The sequence below is a fragment of the Pogoniulus pusillus genome, chromosome 10 (assembly GCF_015220805.1).
Source record: "Pogoniulus pusillus isolate bPogPus1 chromosome 10, bPogPus1.pri, whole genome shotgun sequence".
Classification (NCBI taxonomy): Eukaryota; Metazoa; Chordata; class Aves; order Piciformes; family Lybiidae; genus Pogoniulus; species Pogoniulus pusillus.
The window spans coordinates 424046-446284 of record NC_087273.1 but is presented as its reverse complement, the minus strand read 5'-3'; the positions used below and the strand labels follow the sequence as shown (position 1 = coordinate 446284).

The following is a 22239-nucleotide window of genomic DNA, read 5'->3' as shown; positions in this document are numbered from 1 at the left end:
GGATTGTATTAGAGAACAACTGGGGAGAGATATGTCTGCTCAGTGTGGGATGCAGATGTTGTGAGTCTAAGGACAACAAAGTAGTGCAGGTGGCCCTGATCTTGAGGAAGTCTGTGTAACAGGAGATGGATTCATCCGTGGGCACTGCTGTGTGCTATTTTCATTCAGACTATGCTCAGAACTGGGAGCTGGGGTTATTTATTGCTAGAAGGAAGAAGGAAAGGGCATATGCAAGCAGAAGACATATTTCTGGGCTCTGTTCATGGCTGTGACGCTATTCCCATCTGTAGTTCTTTGTGAAAACTAACCTGAAATTTACTGTGCCCTGTCATGGGTGCAGGGGTCTGAATCCCCCCCCTAAATATGAAAATACAGAGATCTTTCTTCCAGCTACGAATCTCGCCATGGAACACTTTCTGAAGCCTTTTCTGCCACAGGCAGATAATGTGTGGTTGGAGATTCACCCTAGAAAGCATTGACAGTTTTGATCACAGTTGTCAGAGGATCATCCTACCAGTCCAATTACCATTTTGAGGGTGAAAAAGAAGAGGCAAACTGGTAAGGATTTTGTTTAAAAGTAACAAAACTGTGATGCTCACTGTGCTGCAGAAAAAGTACTGAAAGAGGACCAGCCATGAACACCCAGTGAGTCATCTCAGGGTGTTCAACTGGGAGCGAGCAGTCCTGCTGAGGAGGCTCTTTAGCTCTGCTGCTAATGCAACAAGGAAAGAAACCAAGGTCATGCCGTGTGAAATGGCCACAGTCTGGCACGGGAAAACTTGGCTCTCTGGAACAAAGCTCTTTAGAATTTGTTGAGGAGTGGGAGTGGGAACTCTTGTGCATTGTTCTTACTTTCTGAACACCAAAACCCCAAATTACAGTTACATAAAGGACAGGCTAGAGAATGTATCTTTCTCTGAACAGGGATACGCAGTTCCAGCTTTGGGAATGTGATGCAGCGTTACAGGGAGCAGGGCCTGCTGGGGGCGGATTTATTTTTCAGTAAGGTTTAGATACGTAGTGATGATATGTTTAGATATTGGTGATACCTTCCCTGCCACCAGACTAACGGGATGGTGGTACGGGACGTTAAAGCAATAGAGGGTTTCTAATCAGCGCAAGAGCAGCCCCTGAAGCAAAGTCAGCTCTGCTAAACCAGAGCGTGGCAAGGGAAACAAAAGCGATCGCTGGTGTCTTAGCTGCGAGCAAGCGTGGGTGTGCTCCGCTGAGAGTGCCACCCAGCCTGCTGCAGACTCTGGAGCTGCAGCGGATCAGCCCCAGGGCTTTGCGTCGCTGCCCGTGCCCAGCCAGAGCTGCCAGCCCGTGGTCCCAGTGCCGAGCTGCCCGCTGTGGGAAACCAGCGGCGCGGGCGGAGCGGTGCCACCGGCGCTGCCGCCCGCTCTTTGTTGCTGCGCGACGGCAGTGGCCGCGGCGCCGGTGAGAGGAAGGGGCTGCTGGAGCTGGCGGGACAGAGGAGCGGGCCGCGGCTCCGGGCGCTAAACCGCGGGAGCTTGCTGTGCCCCACTGAGCTGGCCGTTAGCGGGCAACTAGGCTGGGGAAAAAACTCGCCTGAATTCATCCTGCTGCTGTCATAGGCCAGATTAGCATTTGTGTCACAGGGTCCTCATTACTCGGCGATCTTGGGCTCCTCTTTCCCCTGTAATTAAATTACCCTGTGTTAGTCCAGCAAAGGCTGCTCCCATCATCACATTCAAACACGCAAACTCTTGGGCTGAAGCCGGTGGCATCTTACAATACAAAGCTGTTTACCAACGACATGCGAAGGGGTTTCGAGGTTGAATTTTCTCCGTTCCTGTTCACGACACAGCCTCTAAGCAGGCTTTCCAGTTTTAAGCTTTGTCTTTCACGTTGTCACATTGATGCTTCATGGCTGGCTGTAATCAGATTGCCATTGTCTCTGAAGTAAAACTGTTGAAATCTTAAAACATGAACTTTTCTTCTGGGTGCCTACCAGTTATTAGGAAAAATGACATTCTCTTCTGCAGAGAATTAATGACAGCAATCCTGGAGTGGTAGAATGATTTAGGTTGGAAGGGACCTTTAAAGATCATCTTGTTCTACCCCCCTTAGCTTCAGAATCCCAGACAACTTGACCTGGAGTCCTTTCAGGGACTGGGCATCTACCGAGTTTCTGGGCAACTTGGTCCAGTGGGTCACCACCCTCAGTGTAAAAAAAAAGTCTCCCTTGTACCTAGTCTAAATCTTCCCTCCTTAGGCTAAAAGCATCACCTCTTGTCCGGTCACAACCGGCCCTGCTTATCAGAGAGAGAGGAAAAGGAATATTCATCTTTAATGTTTAAAGTACTGCTAGCTGATTAATTTGCATTGAACCTTTAAGCACAGAAGTCTGAAAGGAAAGCAACATTGAAGTGCTGGCAGCACCAGGCAACTTTTAAAAGCAAAGAGCTGCCCAGCACTTAAATGGAGCAGTGCCGCTGTGTGTGCAGCTGGAAGTTTGTAGGCCTTGGGAAGGAAAGAGGAATACTCCAGTGGCTGCACTCTGGGCACTGAGTCAGTCTCCTTGTAGCACCTCCTGCCTGCAAAGTCAGCGTTGTTTTCTGCTCTGCAAATATGCCCTGTGTGCCATGTTCTCAAAACTCTGTTTTGCCCAGCTATAGCTGGAAATGCCATGAAGCAAAGACTCGGTTCAGCGGGTTGAAGTTCTGCTTTCCTTTGTCACCAGCTCTCTGTTAGTAAAGAATGAGTAATTGTGTTTGGAGGAGCTGTGGAGGTTGGCAGGACCATCATGAAGTCAATGAAACATACTTTTGCAGCTTTTCTTTAGAAGAATGTCACCTGCCAGCTGCAGGAAAAGCTACTGCAGCATCTGCCACTGGATCCTCCCTCCTGCAAGTGTTTAAGGCCAGGCTGAACAGGGCTTTGAGCAGCCTGGTCTAGCAGGAGGTGTCCCTGCCCGTGGCAGGGGAGTTTGAACTAGATGATCTTTAAGGTCCCTTCCAACCTCAACCCTTTCTATTATTCTACCTGTATTTTAGGAATAAATGAACCATGTTGCCTGTTACCCTTTGGACTTTTCACTTGCAACTGAATTAACAAATGCTGCTGTTAATGTCCCCAGATGCTTTGTTTTAGCACAAATCACACCTCGTGGCTTTTCTCTTTAAGCATCTTCTAAAAGAGCTTCTTCTCGGTGATGCCCAGTGACAGGACAAGGGGCAGTGGGTGGAAGCTGAGGCATAGGAAGTTTGATGTAAACACGTGGAGGAATTTTTTCACTGTGAGGGTGACAGAGCACTAGAACAGGTTGCCCCAGGGTGGGGGGGTTGTGGTGTCCTCCTCTCTGGAGATACTCAAAACCTGCCTGGATGCACTCCTGTGTGGCCTGGTACAGGTGATGCTGCCCTGGAAGGGAACTGGACCGGATGAGCTTTCAAGGTCCCTTCCAGCCCCTGACATTCTATGATTCTGTGATTCTTGTCTAGGGAAGGCTTTTGCAAGTGGTCATGGAGATGTTGGGTAGAAGGCTGGACTGATGATCTTTTCCAGCCTTACTGGTTCTGTGACTGAAGTGAGACAGGTGCCTGCCAGCCCATGCTGGTGTGCTGGGCAGTGTGCACTCTGCTGCTGGTCCTTCCTAACCCAGCAGCAACGTCAGCGAAGGCAAATCAAGTCACTGCTGTGGCATATGCTGAATGCAGATAAGAATTAAGACTCTTGCAGTGAATCTGCTGCAAGTAGCTAGGCAGTTAGTGTTCTAATTTTGAACACTAAATCAGTTGATCACTGACAGGGCCCCATGGAGGTCTGCTTGGCACGCACAGTGAAACTCGACCCAGAGCTAGTAAAAACAACATATGTTCCCAGAAGCTGCTTAGGAAGCCCTTTAAGCACTGGGGAATATCTGCAAAAGCTGTAGACCTTGACAGTAGAACTAAGGACACCAATAACCTGATAATGAAGGAGTAGTCACCAGAACTGCACTCCCACTTTAGCAATAGTGGCTAAAGGGATTAAAGCTAATTCTGTTGTAAGCAAGTGTAAAAGCACTTCAGATTCTTACCAGGATTCCAGTATGGACAGAAATTCTGCCAGCATGGAAGCATAAAGAGAATCTGTTGGCACAGCTGCAGGTGAGATTCACTGATGATACCCTGATAGATTTTTGTTGAAGTGCCTGCTTTACACTTCTATGGTCTGTATGGTCTCGGAGTGTGGTGAGAGTTCAGCATTTGAAGATGTCATCAGTCACGCCTGAGGGAGCATTTTGGGCTCTTGGAAAAGCCAAGATTCTTGTGGTCTACAGAGAAAGAGAATGACAAACATTCAGGAGTTTCTGTTTCTGACACGATGTGCCAACAAAATATCAGTCAAATGACATATATATAATATATGTGTATGTTTATTTACGTATTATTTTATATCATACATGTAATGGAAATCAGCAGGAGGAAAAAAGACAGCTCACACTATATAGGCTGCTTAAATGGTGATATTTCTCCAGTCATTGCATCCTTTTTGGAGGTGGAACAGATGCAATCTTGACCTTACTGTAGGGCTTGGTTGAAGTGGTGAATAGAGAGTGGATAAGCTTCATTTTGTTTCTGTGCTTCCGGAAATAGATTTTTATGCCTCTACATAACAACATGAAATTGCACTGAGTCATGCAGTTTGACTAATAGTTGGGATCTTGGAGTTAGTTCATTTGATGGATTTTTATTTTTGTAATAGAACTGGAACAGAAACCTAACTTTAACAGCTACCACATGGACAGTTCAAGCCATAAGGAAACCACAGAGCCATAAAACTGTGTGGGTCAGAAGTGACCTCTAAGGATCATCTAGACCAACCCTTGCCCTGCTGTGAGCAAGGACATCTTCAGATCAAATTGCCCCATCCGACTTGGCCTTTGTAATTGTAGGTACTAAGGCTTTGTCATGGAACTTGGGCTGAACTGAAAATGAATCAGCTTTGATTTCATATTAAATATCACTGAAGATGCAAAATGCTCCTTTCCTATCAGATTTGCTCAGCTCTTTACATCCTTCCTCAGGGACTGTTTGCTGCTTTACAAACATTGATAGGCTTGAGGAAATGCCTAAGCCTGCAAAATGATGTTTTGTTTTGCAGCTGTTGTCCTCAGACCTGGCACAGGCTGCCCAGGCAGATGGTTGAATCTCTATCCCTGGAGGTGTTTCAAAGAAGCAGAGATGTGGTGCTGGGGGACATGGTTCAGCACCAGCCTTGACAGAGTTAGAGAATGGTTGGACTGGATGAACTTGGAGGTCTTTTCCATCCAAAACAATTCTGTTTCTGTGACCATGAACTATTTCCAGGGATCCACCACCTGTCTGGGCAACCTGCTCACCTGTAAAACTGTAAAGCTTCCATTTCAAGCTTAAAGACCTATGACAAGTTATTTGTACCCTTCATCAAAGGACCTTTCCGGATTCTGTCGTGTCTTTTATTCTGCCTGCACTGCCCACAGTGTTTGAATGCCTTCTATCTGTGGAAAAATCATTCTCATTTCAAGGAACTGCTGCTTTTGGAACCTCCCCAGGAAACTGTGTTTGCCCACAAACTGCGGAAACCTTGGGTTGCGTTTGGTTATCGCCGCCTGTCACAGCAGCAGTTCTGGTCTAAGGAATGGGAGAAAGGAAAGCACTTTGAGTATTTGACCACCTGATTGCATTAGTTTTAAGTTCCCTTAGTATATGAATGCCATGTGTTTCAAGTAGGGTGATGAGCCAAGGACACTGATTTCTAGAAGAGTAGAAAAGAGGCAATTTTTGGGGATATTAAATGTCCCAACACGTTTAAAGTGCATTTGTGTTGCGGGCCGGGGTGTGATTAAATCCATCATACAATGTCACTGAGTTGGATGAGGCAGCTTTCTGTCCTTATATGTAGGCCTGTCCTTTTAATGTTCTTTCATCATACAAGTAGCTCTTGTTTTCAGGCCAGCAGCTCAGTGGTAGGATGGAAGGTTAGCTGTGTGAAGTCAGGTGCTATTTTTGGTCCTGAATTAGGCTGCCCAGTGATGCTGCTTAAGGAAAGAACGTTCTGCTGACTTTTGAGCTGCTGTGATTAATGCATCTATGGGCAAAGATATAATCCTTGCTTTGTAACTGAAAATACTGTTGTAGGGGTTTTATCTCTTTAAACAAACTGGATTATGGCCGTATAAGCTGCATTTGTTAATTAGCTCCTTCCAGTTTCCACTTACTCCGTGTTTGTTGGGGCTGTTTCTTTGTGTAACTCTCGAGCTCGAGATGCATGACACTAAATTTCACTATTTAACATACTGGAGCGAGTGATTCTTGCTGAAGAAGTGGCTCATGCTGCAGTGAGAGTTGTTCTGGAGCTCTTTGTATTACAGAGATAGACAAGTGTGGACCTTCTGAACCATTTGTAATCAGAGTTGTAACCCGTTTCTTCTGTAATTAACCTGCAGCTCAATAGCTGCATGCAATCAGTGCACTACTTGCAATAGGATTTTGCAGAAAGAGATCATGTTGCCCTTTGGAAAGAAACCTGGTGAACAGACCGTGCTAGAAAGCCCCTCGGTGCTGGAGAGGCTGTAAGAAATAGATAGGTGTGGGAACTAACTTGTGCATATTTCTACAGCTCATTTTTCTGCCTGCCATCTCCATTGCTGGGAGGACGATCAGGTAGAATCGCACCCAAATGCCATCTCCCGTTTCCACATGTGTTCCTTCTCTGACTTAAACGTCAAGGTGTTAAAAGGAAAAGCTATGCCCCAAAAAATCAGTTTAAAACTGAAATAAAAGGAGGAGGTGAGATGTGCTCTGCTCTGTCATCTGCTCCCACTGGCTGCCTGGGTGAGTTGTGGTGACCTGAGCAGTCTGTTTGTGCAGTCCTCCTGCCCTGTCATCCTGCATTAGGCGTTTCCTGGGCTTACTGCCAGGCTCTTTCTCTTTGCAAGGCTGCAGGCAAAGATTTTTGCATTTCTGTTTTGTTTCGTACTCTTTAGATTCCCTGTGGGACAGAAGGGCTTGTCTCCTTCGTTTTTTCACTGCTGCTTCTCATCAGGGAACGCTAGTGAAAGGAGATTCATTTTCTCATGATGACTGTACTAATCTGACCCAGCCATTGATTAAACAGTCATTTAGGAAGCTGGCCTACAAGAATTAGTCTCATTATGGTCTTTGTTTCCACAGTCTGGTTTTCTTTTATCCTTCTTTTCCCTGTTTTGCTAAATAAGTTATAATCCACCTTTACCCAAGGCATTTACACATCTTTAGAACTAAAACCTCTCATTTTTCAATCCCTGTTAACTGAATTTAATACATGTCAAGAAAAAGCGTGCCAGATGCCAACCCCCAGTGGTAAATCAGTGTCTTGTGGATGTTCTGACCTGCAAATCACATTTATTATATGGTCTTATTGCACTGTCCCAACAGAGCTGAGGAGGCCCCAGACCTTTCAAAAGCTGTGGTTGTGCATATCAATGTAGAATCACAGGATCGTTTTGGTCAGAAAAGACCTTTCAGGTCACCCAGTCCAACCATTCTCTGACTCCACCAAGGCTGGTGCTAAACCACATCCCTCAGCACCACATCTCTGACGCTTTAAAACACCTTCAGGGATAGGGATGCAACCACCTCCCTGTGCAGCCTGTTCCAGTCATAGAATCACAGAAATCAACCAGGTTGGAAGAGACCTCTAAGCTCATCCAGCCCAACCTAGCACCCAGCCCTAGACTATCAACTACGCCATGGCACTAAGTGCCACAGGCAGGCTTTGCATCAACACCTCCAGGGATGGTGATTCCACCACATCCCTGGGCAGCCCATTCCAGTGCCAATCACTCTCTCTGACAACAACTTCCTCCTCACATCCAGCCTCAACCTGCCCTGGCACAGCCTGAGACTGTCCCCTTCTTCTGTCCCTGGCTGCCTGTCAGCAGAGCCCAACGCCACCTGGCTACAGCCTCCCTTCAGGTAGTTGTAGACAGCAATGAGGTCTGCCCTGAGCCTCCTCTTCTGCAGACTGCACACCCCCAGCTCCCTCAGCCTCTCTTCATGGGGCTGTGCTCCAGGCCTCTCACCAGTCATTGAAAACCCTTACAGGGAAGAAGCTTCTTCTAATATTGAACCTAAACCTACCTTTGGGCTTCTGTACTTGCCTGGCTCTTCAACAGCTTATTTTATCATAGAATCATGGAATGGTTTGGGTTGGAAGAGATCTTAAAGATAATCTAGTTCCAAATACCTTGCCATGTGCAGGGACACCTCCTACTAACCAGGCAGCTCAGGCCCCATCCAGCCTTGCCTGCTTTTTTGCCCTCTTCCAAATCACTTAGCATAGCCTCCTGCAGTGCTTTGTCATTGCTGCATAAGGAACAGCTGCTGGCTACTTCAAATAAGCAGCCTGGCACTTACAGGGGTTTTTAAAGGGCATGTCAGGGGCTCCTTGGTTGGACTGTTCTGGTTTTCTGCTTCATGATCTCTCTGTTCTCTCACTGCTCACCGCAGGCATGTCAGGAAACATGATTCAGTGTAACCAGGGAAGTAGCTTCCTTAAGCTAGTCCTGAGCCTGTTCTGTCCTTGGTTTCAGTCATGAAGGATATTGATGACTCAGTGAAGAGGTGAAAACATGGATTAAACACAGGGACTGATTTTCCTTTGGCTGAATTTTTGTTTCAGTACAGAGACCAAGGGCAAGTTCTGAGCGAAGTAAATCTGTATTAAAATCACAGTAGGAGAGGTGTGGGAATGCCCTTTTCACCTTCCTTTTGGAGCTCCTGAGGCTGCCCAGAGGAAACTCTTCCTTTGGAGAGTTAAGTCTGCCCCTGATTGTGAGAGAACTGAAACAGAAAACAGACAACTGGCCTGATTCTGCAGGATTGCTTTCACAGAATCACAGAATTTCAGGGGCTGGAAGGGACCTTGAAAGATCATCTAGTCCAACCCCCTGCTTTGGACTGTAGGGCAAGCATGCATCTTTGAACTGTGAGCTCGAGAGCTTCAAAAACACTGCAGGAGTTCTGATGCGCCTGGTTGGCAGTGGAGTGGCAACAGAAATGATGATTGCAACTATTACCTGACTGGCAGACCAGACAAATAGTTGGCTTTTGCTTACTCATAAATAAAGGTCTCACTGCTCTCACTGCAAAGAACTTCTTTCTAATAGCCAGTCTAAATCTACACTCCTCCACCTTAAAGCCATGCCCTCTCCTATCACTACAAGTCCCTGTAAAAAGCCCTCCCCATTCAGAGTTTTTAATGGTAACTTTGTCATAAAGAATGTCTATTAGATAGCTCTTGAGCTCTGACTGTAAAATACGAATCATTGTTTGTGTTTCTTCTGCTAGGGATGTATTTTCTGTTTGGTTAGATTCAGAGTGGGGAGTGGGGGTTGGTGGAAGTTTCATCTCTAGTCCTGTATGATATTAATGGGAAAGGGATTTCTGTATGGATCACAGTTTTGCTATCCTACTCTAGGAGACTGACCTGACTGAAGAAATATTTGTTTGGAAAGAGCAAAGTCTTTTAGTTCTAAATAGTTGTCAGAAAGATGAGCCTGGGTTTAAAGTTAAATATGATGTGTGTATGTGACATTAAAACACCTCACTGGCGGGCAGCGGGGGATCAGGAAATGGATTTTTGGAGCAGATGCATTTCTTTCCCTTCCCTTTCAGCACCCAGTTGTTTGTATTTTGAGTTGCACTGCTGGGAGCTTGTGCTTCACTTTTTCCCTGCTCTAAATAAGGAGGCATAAAGACTACCCAGAGAGGCTGTGGGCTCTCGCAGAAACCTAGCATTGTTTTGGGTGGAAAAGACCTCTAAGATCATCAAGCCCAACTGGCAATCTAACACCACCATGGCCATGAAACCATGTCCTCAAGTGCCATGGCCACACATTTCTTGGAACACTTTCAGAGGCAGTGACTCCACCACCTCCCTGGGCATCCTGTTCCAATCCCTGACTGCTCTTGTAGCAAAGACATTTTTCCTCATCTCCAACCTAGACCTCCTCTAGTGCAACTTGAGGCCATTTGCTCTTGTCCTATCACTTGTTATTAGGTGAAAGAGAGCAACCCCCACCTCACTGCAACCTCCTGTCAAGCATTTGTAGAGAGCAACAAGGTCTTCTCTGAGCCTCCTTTTCTCCATCCTAAACAACCCCAGTTCCTCAGCTGCTCCTCCCCAGCCTTGTTCTCCAGACCCTTCACCAGCTTGGTTGCCCTTCTCTGGACGTGCTCCAGCAAACCAGTGTCCCTCTTGCAGTGAAATGTGTGCATCTGCTCTGAAATCTGTGCATCCTCTACATCCACTAACCGTTGCCTCTCTGCTTCATTAGAAGTAGTGGTTTCAAGCACAGCTGAAAACGCCTTTTGAGTGACAGCAGATTGTCACTGCAGTGCAAGAGAATCACAGAGGGATCTTGGTGGTGCCTGTGTCACACAGACACAAACGCTGGACAAAGCATGTGGCACTGTAGTGAGGATCCTGCTGTAAGGGCAGGGGCTGCTATTGCTGGGTTAGCTGCCATGACAACTGACTGCGCTGCTGGGTGGATGCTCTGGCGGAGAGCTGAGGGTCATTGATATTCTGAGCGTTTCTCGGGCTACTGCAGGCAGCAGAGACCCCTTCCTGCAGTTCTGCCAATGTTGACGATTTTCACTGTGGGTAGGAGATGCAAATGAGGTTGATGGGTAACAGGGAAGGGAAAAAAAGCCAGTTTCCCTAAAAGCAGAGTTTCTGTTTCGCCTCTTTCATTACAGGATTTTACCAAACGGTTCTAACTCTCTTAGCTTCTGCATAGCTTTTATTCCCAGAGCCATTTGGATGTCACTGTTAAAAAGAGTAGGGAAGCTTTGAATCTCTTTACTTTACAAACCACCTTGTTACCCGATTAGAAACATTTCTCTTTTTTTCATTTTCTTTTCTTGTTTGTTTTTGTTTTGTTTCCTTGCAGAAGATTTCAGATGAGTTTGGTGAGATTTCTCGTTGGAGCATTTTTGGCTGCAGTGGTTTTTAAAGCAGATACTTGCTCCTCCACAAGCTGACTGTTTGCTTTCGAGGAGTGATGTTTCTGAATTTCTATTTCTGAAGAGAGTCTAAAACCTTTTTCTTTGTGGTGCCCCTGCCCTTCTTGAAATAGATTGCAACATCATCAGTGGGAGAATTAAGAACAGACAGCTGCAAAGGCCATGAAAGAAAGTCTCTTCCATTTTTTCTCTTGAATATAGGGTACCTTTTAGTCACTGAATGCACGACTTTTTGTTACAGCACATTAACACATGGAAATGACATGCCTCAACATAAAAGACATTTACATTTTCAGATGCAGTCATTTTAACTCAAGAGTTTTCCCCATCTGTAATTAATGTAAGAGTGCAGGAAGCTTTGATGTTTGAGTAGTGTTTGTAGCTGGTCTACTCAGTCATCAATATGCATGGAAGCATGGAATCACAGAGTAGTTTAGGTTGGAAGGGACCTTAAAGATCATCCAAGTCCAACGCCTCCCCTGCCTCACCGTGGGCCGGGACACCTTCCACTAGACCAGGTCGGACCTGGCCTCAACCACCACCAGGCTGGAGGTGCATGTGTAGTTACAGGCGTGGAATGTAAGAGGAGTTGGTTTTGGAGGTGAGGGACACTGATACGTTGCATTCTTGACCCTGAGACTTCCTACACTGCTGGAGAGCTGAGGTACATGAGGACCAGGGTGTTCCCATCACCCTGTGTGCTGCAGCTGCTGCTAAAAGGAGAAGACAAACTCCTTAGCTGGTGCTGACAAATGGAAGGTTCAGCATCTGAAAGCACTGCATTTGTTTTTTCTGCTTTGTGTATTTTGCTGTCAAGGTGACATGCCTGCAGGACTTCTTTGGAGATGATGATGTCTTCATTGCATGTGGACCTGAGAAATACCGCTACGCTCAGGATGACTTCATCTTGGATCACAGTGGTAAGACAATCTTAAACCTCCCGAAATGGGCAGCCCCACTGAGGACTCCTTCCCTGCTGCTCCTGCCTTTCCCCTCCTTTCAAGACATGGAAGAACACATTTGTGTTAACTCACACTGCAAATCCTGGTCTGAACGAAACCATCATTTCCCTTTGCAGACATTAAGGCTCTAAGTTTCTTCTCCCCATTACATCACCAGATTAAACTGGACTAATTTCCTTTCTGAGAACCCACTGTTGGAGGGTTGCTCTCTTTGCCTCTTCACCTCTGGTGGTCCCTGCTTCCTCTAGCAAGTCTGGGGGTCTTACTGGAGAAAAGCAGGCTAGTTATAGAGCGGGATGGGATTTACCTGGCAGGGCTTGCAGCTCTACTTACTGTTGATGGTGATGTGGGATCATAATGATGGCATTGACACTGCAACAATGAGTAACAGGGATGAAACTAGGAGGAAAAATATAGATGATTCCTCTGGGAATGGGTTGTAGTGGATGCTAGCCCTAGGAATTAAAATGTTTCCTAAATGTCAATGCATATATGTCAGTTAATTGCTCTCCTGTTGAGTCTGTCCTTCATTTACTGCTGTGTAGCTGCTGGTAAATAGCACACATCTATTGTCTCAGCCTTTTGGAACCAAGAGGCATTTTTTCACCTCTTTAAAAATTGATCACAATGTTAGTTTCTTGCAAGGTAAGGTAAATGGGGCTTGCTGCACAGCTGCCCTGTGTGAAGCTGCCATTTCAGTGTGCAGGATTTACTGGATCGCCAGCAGAAGCTTGGCATCAGCTGACTTTGTCACTCTTTCAGCAGTGCGTGGGTAGAAACAGGAATGATAGTAATAAAGCAGCTCTGGGACCTGAAGAACTGCTACATCCAGAATGCTACATACAGCCTTTCACTAGCTCGACTATATGTGTGTAGTGTAGCTACACAGTAGTGTAGCCTGAAACACACGGTTGTGTCGCTTGCAGTTCTCAGATGAGGTCCCTGCTATGAGTTGGCATAGTATGCTTAGCAAACAGCCACGGCCCTCTTCTGGGCACTCAGCGGCAGGAGCAGCGTTGGAGGGAGCCTGTCCGTGGAGCTGCTGGCAGAGCTCTCTCTGCTTGCTTTGCAGAATGCCGTGTTATGAAGTCTTCTTACTCCCGAGCATCTGGCATGAGGCATGCCGGATCCAAGAGCCCAGGACCCTCACGCCGCAGCAAATCCCCTGCCTCAGGTACTGCTTCTAGGAAAGAGCTGAACATACCAAACAGGTGGAAGTGAAAATGTGTTTAGTGGGCTAATGCCACTGTTGGTTCTGAAACAAATGGTGTGGGGCTGGGCTTTGGCTAACAGATGTAGTGCTCATTCCTAAGGGATTCTGCATTTATTTTTGAATCCCACGAAGAAAGGTGGCTTCTGGTTGTTAACTAACTGGCACTAAGAGTTTTGGATCATGAAAATTGGAATGGTTTGTGCTAATTGTACACTTGGGGTAAGTTTTCCATGTGGCATTTAACTGTCTTGAAGACTTAACTACAGGATGGTTAGATGGTTAAATTCCTGTTCATTGGATGAGACTGGAGTGTTTTGGAGGCTTTCTCCATAAAATCATAGAATCACAGAATGGTTTAGGTTGGAAGGGACCTCAAAGCTCATCCAGTTCCAAGCCTCCCACTGGAACAGGTCGCTCAAGGCCTCATCCAAACTGGCCTTGAACACCTCCAGGGTGGTTGTGGAGCACAGAACCACCCAATGTGATCAAAGATGCTCCACAACCAGGGTGCTCCACAACCTCCCTGGGCAGCCTGTGCCAGTGTCTCACCACCTTCACTGCAAAGAACCCTTTCCTAATACCTAGTTTCAATCTCCCCTCTGCCAGTTCAAACCCATTCCTTCTCATCCTGTCATTACAAGACCTTGTCAATAGTCCCTCCTCAACCTTTCTGCAGCCCACTTCAGATACTGGAAGTCCACTCCAAGGTCTCCTCAAAGCCTTCTCCTCTTCAGACTGTAAAGCCCCAACTCTTGTAGCCTGTCTTCATAGCAGAGCTGCTGCAGCCCTCTCAGCATCTCTGTGGCCTCCTCTGGACAGGCTGCAACAGTTCCATGTCATTTTTGTGCTGGGGGCTCCAGAATTGCACAGAGGACTCCAGGTGGGGTCTGAGGAGAGCAGAGCCAAGGGGCAGAATCCCCTCCCTTGCCCTGCTGCCCACACTGCTCTTGCTGCAGCCCAGCACAAAGGAATACAGAATTCTGCTGTTTCTAGTAATTGTAATAAGTACTCTATAAAGTGTTGTTGTTCATTAACAGAGTAAAATCTTTTTCTTGGGCTTCCTGTAGCTTCAAGGCAAGGCTCACAGTGTGCTTGTGGCAGCAGTCTGGCTGAAAACCACATGTTCCAGTCACTGAGGCTGGAATAGAAGGAAAAAAGTTTGGGCTTTTGCTGCCTTTTTTTTTTTTTTTTGAACCTTTATATTTAATTGCAGAAGACAATGGAAATTAACTTTCCCCCCCTCAGACCTAGAGAAGTAGCCCTGAAATCAAACTGCTGGTTGAGTAAATACCCACTGGTTTGTTCTGAGTGGAGCTGCACGTGTAAGCTCTCGCCTGTTTTATTCCAAACTGCAACATGTGCCATAGTCTCATTTTCATAGCAATATTTGTTTTGCTTTACTGGTGCTAGTTAAAGTGATTTTCTGTCTTTGGGTTCTTTCAAAGTGGAATCTTTATCATCTGTTTGTAGAGATTGAATGCTTAACTGAAAAGCTTTAAAGAACAAAGAACAATATAGGGTGAGTTTCACAACTAAGCTACGCTGCCTGCGGTTCCTGGTAAAAGCCCTCCTGGTTCACTGGGACCAACAGCCAATTCTATGCAAAATGTATAGAACCCAGTGCTGTCATTTCCTGACTTTTGTGTTTGACTTGGACTTCCTCAGGGGGTTGAGCTGATTTGCAAAAATCATCCAAAATGTTTGGTATTTATCCTTCCATTTACTTGCCATTTTATTTTCTCATCTTTATTTACCCTTTTCCTTCCCTGCATGTTCAGAGCTGTTTAATAACTTCTTTCCTTAATGTCTTTTTCCTTTGTGTCAAATATATGAGTACAGTAAAGAGGGGTGGCCACTACTCCAGTGCTCATTCTTCAGCAAAATCCCCAGGTGAGCCATTATTATTATGGCTGTATATCACTGGTGTGTCTCTTCCCTCACCGTTTACCTGTGTTCTTATTGCTGCATTTGTGAGTGTCTCCAGGCTCCAGACACATATGGCATTCAGTGGAGCAGAGGGATGATGAGTGTGGGTGTTCCATCCAAGTAGATAGCTGGAGTGCAATAATAGAAATGATGCTTTGTAGCTGTTGGATGTTTGCTGATGGTGTCAAAGTGAAGGCTGTGAAGGTATGATTTGACTGCAAGTAGAGGAGCATTCCGAGGTGCAATATGTTCGTATTATTTGTCCATGTGTATTCTGAAGCATAATTTAATAGGAGAGTCCAGCCAGCTCAAACAGACAGAGGTAGCAGCAGCTGGCAAATGCAGCACAAAAAAATGCCATAGTTTCTCATTTTATTTGCAGTTTCTGAGCTTCCTTTCTTGTGTTGCTTCAGCCTAAAGTTCTGTAACACCATGAAACCTTCAGCTCGAAGGAAAAGTATCTCTACTCCACATATTATGCAGTCTGATTAGTTAAAAAGTTGAGGCTATGAACCATGCTAGAAGTTAACAATTGTAGAATCAAAGGATTGTTTGGGTAGAAAAGCCTTCTCAGATCATCCAGTCCAGCCATCAACCCAGCACCACCATGGCCATTAAACTGTGTCCCCAGGTGCCATGGCCACAACTTTCTTAAACACCTCCAGAGATAGGGACTCCACCACCTTCCTGGGCAGCCTGTTCCAGTGCCTGGATGCTCTTGCAGGAAGGAAATGTTTCTTCATCTCCAACCCAACCCTCCCTTGGCACAACTCAAGGCCATTTCTTCTTCTATAACTTGATATTAGGGAGAAGAGACCAACCCCACCTCACTCCAAGCTCCTTCCAGGGACTTGTAGAAAGCAATAAAATCTCCCCTGAGCCTCCTTTTCTGCAGGCTAAACAACGCCAGTTCCCTCAACTGCTCCTCCCCAGCCTTATTCTCCAGACCCTTCCCCAGCTTGTTGCCTGTGTAAAATATTCAGTGGTTTCTCAGTTTTCAACCTCCCAATATGCTAAAGAGTTGTAGCCTAATATGTACCACACAAAGAACGAGAGGGATTTATTTTCTGTATGTTCAGACTGTTAAATATGTTGAAAGAGACAGCAAAAGAACTTAGAAAACAGATAAGAAAGGTAAGTTTGCACACATATGAAAGAGTCAGCAAATCAATAGCAGCAGAGGAGTTTGTGTCAAACATGAGTACAGATCACTTGTGGATAATCAACAAAAGAAAGGGTACTGCTGTCTGAAATAGCAGTGTGATTTAACCCCAGCTGGCAACTAAGCCAAACCCAGTCACTCGCTCACTCTGCCCCTCCAGTGGGATGAGGGAAGAGAACTGCAAGGGTGAAAGTGAGCAAACTCACAGGCTTAGATGAGAACAGCTGAGTAATTGAAAAATAGTAAAGTGTAATGAAAAGGTGAACAGAGGAAAAACACTCAAGACATGCAAATAAAAACATTTCTTCACCACCAACCAGCCAATGCCTATCCCAGCTCTGTCCCTCTCAGCCTCTTGTGTCCCCCCAGCCTGCTGGCTGGTGGCATGGGATAAGGAGCAGAAAAGGCCTTGGCCCTGGGTCACCTCTGCTCAGCAGAAAGAAAACATCCCTCTGCCATCAACACTGTTTGCAGTACAAATCCCAACCACAGCCCAGACCAGCTACTGGGAAAAAAGTTAACTTGATCTCAGCATAAAGCAGCACAAGCAGTTGGCTGACTTCCTCTGGATGCAGAGTGTTAGTATATGCACAGGGCCAGTTCCAGCTTTTGCTGTTGCTGCAGCTGTGACCAACTCAGATGCAGTGGATCATCATCAGGTGATCACAAAGCCATAGCTACAGACAGCTCATGTAAATAGGAGCAGAACCTAACACTTGTCTTAGAATCCTAGAGGTGACCTCTGGGCATCATCTGCTCACAGCCTGGCTCAGAACACCCACCTGTCCACCAAACACATCTAAGATATGAGCAAAGAGATGGAGTGCTGTCAGTATAGGCTGAGATGGTTTTCCTTAGGTGGTTATGAGGGAAGGAGGCTGCTAACCTGCCAGCATCACGGGCTTACTAGCTCTGTTAGCGCTCTGACCACGGCACAGATGGCTCGATGGCCATGCTCAGGAAACACTGACCTCTCTGTGGGCTGTGTGAAAAGAATTTGTGAGCAGATGAGACTGTTCTTCTCCTCTAGTGCTAGTCACTTGGAATCAGATTCTTCTACTGAAGTATTTAATTTTGGGTCATGAACCTTCAGCTCCATGTTTTTCCTAATGGCTAGAGCTGATTGAGCGTGCGAGGGGAACACAGTAAGGTAGCCTTCACTAACCCTTTGCATTCTCAGGCTTGCAAAGTCTTTAGAACACAGATGCCAGATTTCAAGAAGGTTGTCCAAAGTAGTGATGGAAAGAAGTCTGCAGGAGGGACATCTACAGCTAAATACTTTTAGCTTCTTACAACCACATAAATAGTTCACCTGTTGTTCTTACAGGCAGCTCTTGTTAAAGTCAAGGCAAAATACCCTTAAACATACTGAATGCTTTCAGTACAAGAGACTAAGCTCTTCGGCCTGTAGCAGGTCTGGGAATGCAAAGCCAAGTGCTGTATCTTAACATCACACATGAGAGGAAGAGGTTTTGAGAATAGCAGGGATTTGTGGAAGATGCAGTGCTTGGAAGGCACCTTCACCTCTGGGAGAAGGTTAGGGTACTAGGTTGGCAGACAGGCGACATCAATCCCACAGTGCTGGTCAAAAGCAATGCACAGCCCGTGGCAGAGCTTTGACTTTGCATTGAACATGTGCAGGTGCAACTCATTATTTACCTTGAAGCTCAGCTTCTATTTCCTAGGGATGCTTTTTCCTTTCTGGGAAAAAAAATCTTCACTATGAAATGATTTCAGCTTTAAAATTTGTGCCTGACGTTTTCCTCTCCCAGGAAAAATGAGGTTCAGCTGGAGAGGAAATAATGTCACATCCTAGAATGCTGCATCACATTTGTGATGAGCACTCTGCTTGTCCTCGCTGTGTGATGGAGTTCATCAGTTTGCTGTTCTCAGGACAGCACAAGGACTGAGCTAGGTCATATTCAGAGCACCAGAGGTGTAATGAGGAACTGTTTCAGGCTTCTCTGGAAGACCAGGCTTGAAACCAATGAAGTGACCAAAATGTGTACTTTCACAGGCACTTGAACCTCTCAGAAGTTCCAAAATGACCTACTAGTTTTACCTCATTGGGCTTTTCCCCCCCTAAATTGATGCATTTCTGAACTACAGCCCAAGTTCTTTATCATCCAAATAGCTCATGCTTCTTCTTTGTTTCTCTTGGGGAAAAAGCCCCAACCAACAACAAACAAAAAACTGTGTTCTGTGAAGCATTCTACCTGGAATGTGAAGTGTTGATCCATAAAGGAGCAGTGGAAGGTCAAGTATCTCCTAGACATTTTCTCTCTCCATATTTTATTGTGTGATATCACAATAGACGATACAATTGTAAGAGAATGTGGCTATTATTTGCCCAAGCTCTTGCACTGGCAAAGGGCAGAGAGGCTTTTCAATCTCTAGGACAGTGCCATACCTGCATGTCTTCTTGATGCTGTGTCCAGCTGCAGGAGTTTGGAGGGTGCAGCAGCTGTGTGCCAAGCAAGTGTGTAATTTATTCCTAAGTGCTAAGGAGATTGTTTTGGTCTTTGTATGTGGACTTGAGTGATCATTTGTCAGAGGTGTGTTATGTTTAAAAGCAGGTTAGAGGGTTGAGTTGTATTCATGTTTTTTTCCCACTTGTTTGCTTCTATTGCTTTGAGCAGTTAATGGAACCCCAAGCAGTCAATTATCCACTCCAAAATCTACAAAGTCCTCCAGTTCTTCACCCACAAGCCCAGGCAGCTTTCGTGGACTCAAGGTAAGTGCAAGACCCTAAACTCCATTGTTCAGTTAATGATTCTGAACAAAGCTGGTTGTAACCCTGCAGTATGATCTTTGAACTGGAGAAGAGAACTGAAGTAGGATTTGTTGGTTTAATTTTTGTTGGTGGTTTGTTGTCGATTGGCAGGATGGAAGTCTCATCTCAGGAAAGGGAGAGGGTGCTTGTGGCTTGAATACACCAGCTTGCCCCCAAGACTTTCCATTGTTTTGTGGGCTGCAGAAACCCCTTAACATATATTTAATATATATTCCCCCAGCTTGTGTAAATAGAGCATTCTCTATCTTGTAGCACTGCCCAAAATTTCCTCTCAAATCCCTTTTCCCATCTCTTGGCACACCCCCACCCCCCTTAATGCATTTCTTTGAGAGCTGACTGATGCCTGACAGGTTTTCCTCCCTGATGCATCTAGAGAATTCTCTTCCCTTCTCACTTGGACATTGGTAGCATTTGCAATTCTTAGAGGCTGTTCAGTGCCTTTCACTGTAAAATAAAAGGACCAGTTGAGCATCTGACTGCTGCATTTGTGCAGCACTCCTTTCAAGGAGAATTTTCTTATGGAACCAGCAATTGCAGCCTCTCTGGAAGGACGCTGGGTAGCTGTCACTGATTATTCTGAGCAAGTAATAGCTCCCATGGGCGAACACAACAGTTGTGAAGAGGCTGCACCGTTCTGTGCAAAGTTTCCTCAGTGAGGACCCTGGCTGGAGGCAGTGACTTGAGCAGCACTGAGACTGGGGGCTTGGCATGATAATCAGCACCAAGCCTTTGTCTGATCTGCAAGGAGTGTGCACTGCTTTCTGCTAGGCTTCTCTGGCAATTCCAAGAAAACATTTACTTGTTTCAATGTATGTGGAGTTGTTTGGATTTCAGACAATTCAGTGTCATCTCTGCCTTTTATGTTGCTGAGCTGGACCATCCCACAGCTTCTCTTTGAGCAGAGACACTGATTGACCTTGCTCCTACAAAACATTTTCAAGAGCATTAATACTTATGACATTGAAGATTGGACCCGTGTGGCTTAAAATTTGTCTAGATGGCTCTGCTAATAGCAGGTGCGGTAGAGGACACCAAAATCATTGGACTTGAGGCTCTCAGCTGGTCTGCACTCTATTTAACAACGCTCTCTTGTCTGTCTTTAATGAAATCACAAGTTTAGAAACTAGATAACTTGGTCCTTTTCTCCCCAGCACTGTCCTGCCTCTTTTAGCTGATTAGAGCTGCACTGAGATAGAGATCATTGTGGTAGGAACAAGCAGTTTTCAGCAAAGTGGACATGTCCTCTTTTTCCCTTGGCTGTCAGTTGCACTGAAGTAGACTGGAGTACTTTCATTTTGGAATTTGATTCTGGACACTAATGGGGTCTCATGTCAAATAGTTCATCCCTATACGAGCAAAGGAAGCAGCAAAAAACAAATGAATCCTCTCAGACCTGACGTGCTGCTGATGTTGTGAGTAGCTCTTGCTTTATCCCACGAGGATGCACCTGCTCAGTAGCAGGATCACAGGCAAAGTTACCTGCTCCATCTCCGGATACATTCCAAAAGTATCAAATACAAATGACTCTTGTTTCTTATGGCATCATAACATTGTGTGGGTTGGAAAAGCCCTCTCAGATCATCCAGCCCACTCATTAACCTCATGCCACATTTGATTATGTTGAGATTGCTGCTTTGCCATGTTACTAAAGCACTGCCTGTTGCTAAGAGTGCATGGCTGGCTTCCCACATTCCCCTAAAGAAGGTGCTAAATGAAAATGTAGATAGAAATACTGTTGTAGGCAGGGAAAGAATAAAGTCTATTTCTGAGCTTTGTGGCTTTGGAAATGCAATATTTTGGCTGGCTTGCTGTGTAGAAATTCGCTATGTTTACTTCTGCAGACTAGGAAACAGCACCACTTAATAAGGGTTTTAGATGAGCTGGGAGCAGCAGGAAAAGCAAGCAAACCAGGGCTGATGTTTCTATTTCCTGTGAAGAGCAGCTGCACACAAACTGTATGTTTAAATGTCTATTGTTTGGAAAGCTAGACCAAAATTAACTATTTGGCTGGGGTTTTGGATCCTTCACTATAAGAAGGACATTGAGGTGCTGGAGCTAAGGGCAACAAATCTGGTGAAGGGTCTGGAGAACAGGGCTGGTGAGGAGCAGCTGAGGGAATTGATAGCCTGGAGGAGACTAGGGGAGGCCTCATCACTCCCTACAGCTCCCTGAAGGGAGGTTAGTCTGTTCTCCCAGGTAACAAGCAATACAACAAGAGGAAACAACCTCACACTTCACCAGGGGGGGTTTAGGTCAGAGTTAGGAAAAATTTCTTCCCTGCAAGGGTTGTCAAAGCCTGTAACAGGGACACAGTTTAGTGGTGGCTTGATAATGCTGGGTTAATGGTTGGACTCGATCTTGAAGATCTCTTCTATTCAAAGAGATTCTACATAGCCCTACTGGTAGTGCTAGACAAGGCAGTAAACTTGCAAAGCCCCTGATTGCAAGAGCAGTTTTTTCTCTGTCTCAGACACTGAGTCTTACATCACATTCTCCAAGTGCCCTTTTTCCTCTCAAGTGAAGGCTCTTCAGTCCCCGCAGATCCCTTCTGCTTCCCAATACTTTCCAAACAGAAGCAGTATGCTCTGGCACAGAAAAGGCCCTGCAGGAGATGTTGCTCTGGAAAGAGGAAGGCTTTCCTTCTGCCCTTGTTATCGCTGCCAAGCAGAGTGCCCTTGTGCCGTTAATTGTTTAGCACACACAGTGAGCCACTCTGCTCTCCAGCATCCCAGCCTTGCAGAAGGAATTGTACTGGAGCCTGAGATTAGATTGGAGTAAGGAATGTATGCGAATCCTTACAAAAGTAAACACTCCAGACTTTTCTCACAGCCCCAAATAACAACCACCTTTCTTCCTGTGACAAATGTATACACCATGCACCCAGCTGAGTGCTGCGCGGCATCTTCATCAGAGATAACCATTCCAGTGTGTAACTAAGCACTTCACTTCTCAGAGGGCTTGTTTCAGAGGAAAGATTGCGATGCAGAAGTTAACAAGAGTGGCCAACTACTGCTCTGTACAATATTCTGTTTCAAGCACATGTGCTGAGTTTGTTTGTTCTCTGTTAACTTTGCCATAGAGATAAAAAACAGTGGATGGGTTAAGAAAGAATGGTGATAGGTAGCACAGGAAAAATGACTGAGAGGTCTCCTGTTGTGTGAAAATGGAATGGTTTAACCATTTTC

The 22239-nt window shown here is 45.6% G+C and overlaps 1 protein-coding gene across 5 annotated transcripts in view; it reads left to right on the top strand.

Moving 5' to 3' along the window:
• DCLK2 (doublecortin like kinase 2) overlaps nt 1-22239 on the top strand; it is a 62878-nt gene that overhangs the window by 15236 nt on the left and 25403 nt on the right. For 3 of the 5 annotated variants that reach the window (XR_010303591.1, XR_010303592.1, XM_064149439.1), the window contains exons 3-6: nt 11815-11917; nt 13032-13133; nt 15012-15062; nt 18900-18994. Coding sequence is in view for 2 of the 5 variants with exons in the window: in XM_064149439.1 (XP_064005509.1) it covers nt 11815-11917; nt 13032-13133; nt 15012-15062; nt 18900-18994 (351 nt within the window). In the remaining 3 variants the exon portion in view is untranslated. The remainder of the gene's footprint in view (nt 1-11814; nt 11918-13031; nt 13134-15011; nt 15063-18899; nt 18995-22239) is intronic. The other 2 variants (XR_010303593.1, XM_064149441.1) reach the window with 1 other exon arrangement.